The sequence below is a fragment of the Chrysochloris asiatica genome, unplaced genomic scaffold (assembly GCF_000296735.1).
Source record: "Chrysochloris asiatica unplaced genomic scaffold, ChrAsi1.0 scaffold00072, whole genome shotgun sequence".
Classification (NCBI taxonomy): domain Eukaryota; kingdom Metazoa; phylum Chordata; class Mammalia; order Afrosoricida; family Chrysochloridae; genus Chrysochloris; species Chrysochloris asiatica.
Genome location: NW_006408590.1, coordinates 11,788,851 through 11,797,062, shown reverse-complemented (window position 1 = coordinate 11,797,062; position 8,212 = coordinate 11,788,851). Strand labels below are relative to the sequence as shown.

Genomic DNA, 8,212 nt, shown 5'->3' with positions numbered 1-8,212 from the left:
AAGTGTGGCAGCGGTAGTGAGGTTGGCCCAGGATCGGACATTGTTTCATTCTGCTGTGCATGGGGTTGCTATGAGTTGGTTCTGACTCGATGGCACCTGACAACAACAACATTCTTACTCTAAAAACACTTCCTTAATGATTTTGCTGTATGCAATGTTAAATTGAGATCTTGCTTAATTTTTTCCCGAATCCTTTCAGATTGGAGATTTCCCCCAGAACAGTAGTTCACAATGTCCCTGTCTCAGCGCTACCAGGGAACTTAATGGATAGACAAATGCTCAGGTATTCAGACCTACAGAATCAGAAACCCCACCAGTGGGCACAACAGTATGATTTCATAAGCCTACCCAGTGATTCTATGGGAGCCCTGGGGGTTCAAATGGTTGACATGCTTGGCTGATAACTAAGAGGTTAGAAGTTCTAGTCTACCCAAGAAGTACTGTGGAAGAAAGGGCTTGTGATCTGCTTCTGAAAAACTAGCCATCCCTATGGAACACAGTTCTAATCTTACACGGATGAGACTGGTTCTGTTGATTCTGATGGTGGTTCTTAAAAACTCCAAGGGTCTCTGGTCCAGCAACACAAACTCATGCTTCAGTAATAATCTGCAAGTTCTATGATTCTTATTAGCAGTAAAGCAATTCAAACTCACCAGATCCAAGAGTGGTATGGGACCTTCCACCTGTCTCCTCATGTCGGTGTTCTGTAATGAACAATCACAGAAGGCTCAGTACCATGTATTTCCACTCATACTGCTGTCTACATCACCTCCTGTTTGAATTTTTCATATAGCCCATCACACAGTCCACTCTTTAAAAGGTAACAACAACAAATAATGATGGCAAAGTGTAGTAATGATTGTTCATCACTAATTCACTGACCCGTGGGCTAACTCTTTAACCAAAGTTAAGGAAATTGGGGCAGCAGAGGCCATTGAGGGTGATCACAGGAAGTGTAGTTGGGATAGACATCCAAGAATTGTGGCAATGAACACCCTAAGAAAAATAGTCTGATGTCTTTGCAGGTGGCTGTGTCTTTGCTATAAGGGCTATATGCTTTGTATGATGATAGCTGAGAATATGGTTGTGGGCATGAGACATTTTTAAAGATTTCACTAAGGCAGGAAACAGAAAAGTGTGCAGCAAGAGATCTGGTAATTGAACGATGCAAGGATTCAGAGAGCAAAGGAATGAAATGATGAAAGTGAACATGTGACTAATGTGTACGTGGGTATTAGGATATGCTTCAAATAATAACATTTTCCAAAAATTAAATCTGTATCTTCAACCCCAATAGTTACTATTACCCCACCCTTTCAGGCATCCATTACTTAAGGATTTTAGAATGAGCTATGCTTTTGAATAGATAAAATCTGAATCCATACGTCAAACCTTGGATTCAGCATATGGAAACTCACTCCCTTCTTTCTCAACCTCTTTCCCCACCATACATATTTTCCAAAAGTGTATTAGAGCCTTCTGACAACAAATCAAAGAATATTGGTTTCATAAAATCGCTACTGTTCTCCATACAAGGTACCTTTAAGGAATGCACGGTAATCTGATTATCAATTTGCCTGGATTAAGAAGATGAAGGTGAGTGATTTGTAATCTCTCACATAATAGCATTGAAGAGAGAGATTTATTTGTTCCTTGGCTAATGGTTGTTGTTGTGCAGTGCCCTCGAGTTGGCTCCTACTCATAGCGACCCTGTATAGGGTTTCTGAGGAGCAGCTGGTGGGTTTGAACTGTCAACCTTGTGCTTATTCTATAGCACCACACCAGCTGGACTAATGGTTAGCAGAACTGAAAATAGCATTTGCTGAAATGCCAACACCAACATACCAATTCCCAACATCACCGTTACAATCACCATCACCAACTCCCTGACCATCACCACCACCACCACCACAATTCCAAATTAAGCATAAGGGACAGAAAAATGTATGGGCAGACAACAAGCTTTATTTCATTAAATAATAGTGACATTAGATACACCAGCTAGGATACTATTTAAATTGTCCTTTAAATTTGAACTTCATTAGGTTGCATAACAGGCCTTACTTTGCCAAGAGAAACTAAGCATTGGTCTAAGATTCATTTCTCTGGAAGAATACTATAAAAGGTACTTGGAATTTTTATGAACTGAGAGAATCATGCGAAATAAAAAACTAATAAGTATAAGCAGCTTGGTCTTGCCAAACCTGTATTAGTATTGTTTTAAATTGTTTTCCTTATAGCCCTGGAGTGGGCAGTCCAGAGGGAGGCGGGTGAGCATGTGGCATTCTGGATTTTTCTCACCATGTTAGTCAGAGAACCATGACTGCCATCTGTTTTACATATTATTTGGGTTATTGTTAGATTTCTTTTACTTCTAAGGGGGAATATATGTGTGTGTGTGTGTGTGTGTGTGTGTAGAGAGAGAGAGAACAAGAGAGAGAGAGAATACATATCTAAGGTCACTAATCTTTAATATGCTTAGTGGTTGACTGACACAATGAACTTGAAGAACTAGTATTCAGAGCAGAGAATTGCTTTTAATCTTCCAGCCAGATTGAGTATTTTCCCATCTCCTTTTCTTCAGTTTTAATCTCTTAATGCAAATGGTTAAACAAACAAACAAAGCAGCAATAAAGCAGACTTGTTAGAGGGAAAAACAATGTCCCAAACTGAGTCTACATGTCAAACTCTTTAATCATCTTGTTGCCATTATAAAAAAAAAAAAGGTACCTATTGATTGATAGAAGATTGCACAATTTTTATAAATGTGTATCATAGCTAGAACAGATTTATCTAGCAGTCTTTCACCCAAAGCAAAATTCACCAATTACCAATAAGAGAGAATAATTTCAGCAAATGTTATATATAGTATATTAGCTATATTTTTTACAACACCTAAAAGAGAATAACTTCAGAGGCAGGATATTAGAATATAAGAAAAATTCACCCATGTTGGTAAAACCTTATTAAATAGGTTGCAGATATTTGTTGAATCTAATGAAATTGTCAATATTCAATGATTTTGACCTACAAAAATATCATTTCATTTGGTTCAACTTAATATATCACAAGATCAGGAAAAAGGCAAAGAAATTCCATCATCAAAACCGAGTCAGAAAAGCAATGGAAATTACACTGGAAACGGAAGCGTTCTTTTCTCTACGATGCCCCCATCCAAGGTTACCTGCGCTAGTGCTGATGATGAGTGGTGGTAGCCATCTCCAGATCACAAACTACTGTCATCACAGCCTAGACAGAACCTGTTCCCTGTAATCTAGAAGGAGATGGTGTTGCTCCTTACAGAAAAAACAAACCAGATAACAAATTTCCAAATTACCTGGCAGTGAATGCGCTACATCTGAGTTGGAATCGCCAATAACAGTAACTTCCGTAACTCCAGGGGACCCCGTGTTACCAGGGGTGACTGGGGTGAGGGTCGCGTTTTCCTTTGTGTCTGGGAAATGAGGGGTATAACCTTCCACTGATGTAGTTGAGTCTTCAGGAAGATTTTCATCTCTTCCACCTCTGCCATCATTCCTATCTGCGTGGAGGTGCAATCAATGGTAAACCCACGTTTGTAAAGCCACTGCCCACGGCATGCTTATCTACGGAACATGCAACTGCTGCCAAAGCCTCTCCTTTCCTTACTATCCATGAACAAGAAGGAAAGACACCGCAGTTCATTACACTGTTGAACAGTCAGGACCCTAGCCGACATCATTAGACAGCACTCAACAGAAGGAATCTGAGTGATGCTAATGCCCAGAAGAGACATTTATTGCAACTCCAACCTGGACTTAAGGTAAGGGTGATTATGTTGCTTCAACTGTGACTCTGAAGCTCAACCAGATATTAGAAGAACCATTGGATTGGAAGTAGAATTATTTTGCTTGCAATTAGAATGATAAGTGCAAGCTTTCAAAAGACCTTAAACTACCAATTTAATTATTTTTTTTCTTTGTCAGAAGGCACTGCTTCTTTGTCACCAGCACCATGGATTTATGATCCTGAGGACAAAGGACAAAATAATATTGTTAATGTAAGGTGTATAGAGAGTGATATAATTCACACTTTTAAGCTAATTATAAATCAAACATACATAAGTGATTCGTAATTTGTATATGAAGACACTAACTCCAGAGTTTAAGAAACTTGACCTTTAAAATGAAGATATATAGTTTGCACTATTGTACAACATCTACCAAGAGGTCTACAAAGCAGAAAAATCAGGGAACCATCACCAAACACACCTTCTAACTAAGAGTAACAGCCTAGCGTCAGCACCTCCACCAAAGACACTGCAACAGCACCCACAATTTATTGATTTTTTCACAATCATGAATTGAAATCAACTGGGCTTTGTCATTCTTACTGCTAGACGTTGACACAGGAGTTGTTGGATGGTCTTTATCTTCTTCTAAGCCTCCATGTTCTGTAGAGAAGCTCTGAAAATGACTTTGCTCTGTTACAATGAGGGATGAATCCAGTGTTAATTTGGAACCATGATACAATGTTTCTTTTATCTGTTAACAGGGAAGATTCAGCAATAGAAGTGTCTAAGATAGGTAGGTGCAAAGAGAAAACAAGATTTGTGTGCACTGTTTTCCTTTTATTGATAAAAATGTACAAGAGAATTCTGTCTTCCTCTTTGTTGGCCTCCAAGACCCTTTCAACAGAATAATCAGCAAAAGTAAAGTACTAAAATGAAACCTGACTCAAAACTTTTGTCCATCCTAGGTCATCCTGATCCAATTGTATTGCTGTCAGCCACTCAGAAAAACTAGAGAACGTAGACACATAGGGAGAGGAACAGTTTAATCTCAAATTGCTATATGTCACTGAGGGCCCTGTGTTCCCCCAGGAAGCAGTGATGAAAATCTCATCCACAGATGAGATAAAAAATTTAATAGTAGAGTAAGACAGGCAACTTTCTGTGAGTGTGTGAAGGGAATCATGAGTCTTAACAGAGACAGAAGTATGACCTATGAGTGACTGTCCCATTCTATACACTTTGTTATAAACACATGGCATCATGAAGAAAATGTAGTGTTCCCAGTAATCAAGAGCACCTGACTGTGGGTCAAGAAGTGAGACTGTAATGAACATCACTGCACAACAGTAGGTAATACACCTGTAACAAGAGAGGAAGGAGCTCAGCTAGAATACCTTGCTCAAGAAACTCAGATCCAACTTATAGACAGAAACTCCTAGCTTCCCTCAAAAGAGCATTAAATTGAAGTTGCCTTTTTAACTCTACTATTAAGTTTTTGATCTCATCTATGGATGGGATTCTCTTCACTGCACTGAGGAAATGCTTGCCTGGGCAAACACAGGGCCCTCAGTGAAATATATTAATTTGAGGTTGAACTATTGCCTCACCTAAAGTCACTTTGTTTGAATTAATTTCTTTTGTGTTTTTCTAAGAAAGGGATTGACCTCTGAGTCACAGGTGGAAGCACTCTATAAAGTGCACCTACCAAATAAATATTATGCCAGGAAAGAGGTATTCACCAAAGCCCAAACTCAACATCAGAACAAAGTCAACAGTGACAATAAATGGAATAGCCTTCCAATGGCAGTGGCCATTCTTAGTCTAATTTGCATCTTCTTTGATACCTAACATAGTCACATTATTGACAATTAACACATGCTTGCTGATTTTTTCATTTTGCCTAAAAGGACTCTGCCCATTATGTGGAGCAAGGGGTGAGATGAGGCAGATGGCCCTCTTAATTTTAGATCCCTTGCAAGCTCTGCCAAGAAATGAATGACTGTAGACTGATCACTTTGATATTTCTGCACAAAGAGTGGAAATTAAGGCTACTAGAAATTTAGCATTGATTCCTACCAGATGTTTAGTGATAGAAATGTTCCTTTTTTTGTTCTAGGGGTTCAGACGTCTTTGTCAATTGTCAACAACATGCCTTGACCTTTTCCGATGGGATGATCGGATTTCCCTACTCTTTATGAATAAATGGTCTCCAAATGTCTTTTTACAACCTCTAAAGGAATCCTACACATCTTCTGCCTTTCCTCATCAGGGCAAAGAAGGAAATCATAAGGAGATGATCAGTTTGAAACATGAAGAAATCACTGCCTTGGATTTCATACCATGACTATTTGGAGAAGGAAAATAAAGTTAACATTTTTTTTTTTAATTTAAAAAATGTTTTTTTAAACATAAAGTCAGTGAATCAAAAAGATACCAAGAATGACGGTAAGAGTAGATTTAAAGAACCACCACCAAGAAAATGTAGACAATGAAGACAGTTTTCACATCCCGGGAGAAGTGGCTCTCCATAGCACTAAGCACATCATTCCACCACCAAGCTCTGACACCTTGGACAATCTAAGAGCAGAAGCAAGAACACAAGCGGACTCTCATCATCCTTACGAGTTGTCATTGAAAGAAGTTCTGTGCTGTTCAAGTCTTCCACCAGACCACTGTTTGGATCTGCAGTAGGCTGCAGTGTTGTACTAGGACTGAAGTCCACATCTGAAGGAATTAAACCAGTGTTATTGCTTGAGTTCCTATACTGAGGGTGATTATGTAGTCTACAGTCAGATTATTTTTATGTTCAAGAAGAGATAAGAGGAAAGAAAACTCCTATTGTTTCATGTCTCCAGAATTAGGATAGACTATTGTTTCCTTAAAAGAGCACCGCAAAGCATATCTGCTTTTCACTAAAGGGAGAGTTGGATGAAATCTATGGTTTGTGTTTGTTTTTTGTACATCCTGGAAGGATGAAAGATTGTATGAAGAGACTCTCCAGTCTTACAGAGAGACAAGTATGACCTATGTGTGACTTGTCCCATTACATAGGATAAGGCACTTGATCACAACAGTGGTTTGAACCACAAGGTTTGGCACAGATCATTAGGCACCCACATCGGCAAATTTGCAGCCTTTACATGCAAAAAGGAAAGAGGATCAAAGTCTTTGTAGGACAAAAACCATGGCTGGCTCTACTATTCCAAATTCAAACAAAAAGAGCGAAACCAAATGAAAATCTCAACTGGATTTTCTCCCTCAACTATCTACTGATTGAAGGTCTAATTCTTGTTCATCTTTCATTTTTCATAAGTAGAATACTTTAAGAGGTGTCAAAACCAATTTCTCATTGAAGCCAATCATATTGTTCTTGACATGTTCATCAATTTAATGGAATCTCTCTCTCTTCTCTGGTATGGAGACATAATACTGACCCTGAAGTTCTTTGACTGGCTAATCTGATCTCACCCTGGATATCATTAAAGCCTTCAGCAGCTGTGTGGGGAACATATGTGCTGAGCCTACAGGAGGCACTTCAGCCATTCAGCATAACGACCCCAAGCCAGTCATTCCAACTTATCTGCTTTCATACAACCAAAGAAAACCTGCCAAATGGATTCCCTGGTTTTTCCTCACATGACTCTCCTCACATGAATCTCTTTTCTAGAAAAACTTTCCCTACTCCTTCTTTGTCTATCCAGATTTTTTCTTTCTTTTTCTTAAGCCAGAGATAATGTATCTTTCCCACTCTCTGAGGGCTTTTCTTTAAAAAAAAAAAAGTCCTTATTGTTGGCCATATTCATTTGACATCTATTATTTACTGTCTGTATTGTTAAATATATTTTCACTCTAAATGTCTTCTTTTCCCAACTAAATGTTAAGTCTCTTAAGAAATGCTATAATGGCACATATTTGTGTCTTCATAATGCTTTGCATATTAGTAGAAATTGATTATACATTGTAGTTTAAGGGACAGCTGATCCTATTATTTGGGTAAGGCAAAGTTGGGTATTCTAATGGACTGCAACAATAGAAACTCTTGGATTCAGTTATGGGGTAACTTTATAAACATTGAACACCAAGACATTTCAGTGTTCTGTCATGCATACTCTTGGCAATTTGTTCTACTCCCCGGAAACCCTATACAAGATCACTATGAGTCAGAACAGACTCAATGGCACTTAACAACAACAACAGCAATACAGAAAAAGGCTGAAGGGCTATAACCTATTCTTCTTCCTGTTCGACGACCTCATCCCATTGGATATGAGATTGGGTCAAAGAAATCCATCCAGAACCTACTGTTCTCTTGACTTTGTGTTGTTATCCTTTTATTTGTATGGCTGTTGTGGGCTAAGGCTGTTATGACCATACCGTTTCAATAATTGTCAAAGTGTTCATTAACATTTTCACTGGGGTACACTGTTTTTATTTTAAACT

The 8,212-nt window shown here is 38.6% G+C and overlaps 1 protein-coding gene across 1 annotated transcript in view; it reads right to left on the bottom strand.

Moving 5' to 3' along the window:
- CD44 (CD44 molecule (Indian blood group)) overlaps positions 1 to 8,212 on the bottom strand; it is a 113,731-nt gene that overhangs the window by 23,053 nt on the left and 82,466 nt on the right. Inside the window, 6 exon segments of the mRNA XM_006864893.1 lie at positions 349 to 357; positions 654 to 687; positions 3,315 to 3,541; positions 4,373 to 4,462; positions 6,395 to 6,496; positions 8,000 to 8,131. Of these exon segments, the coding sequence (XP_006864955.1) occupies positions 349 to 357; positions 654 to 687; positions 3,315 to 3,541; positions 4,373 to 4,462; positions 6,395 to 6,496; positions 8,000 to 8,131 (594 nt within the window).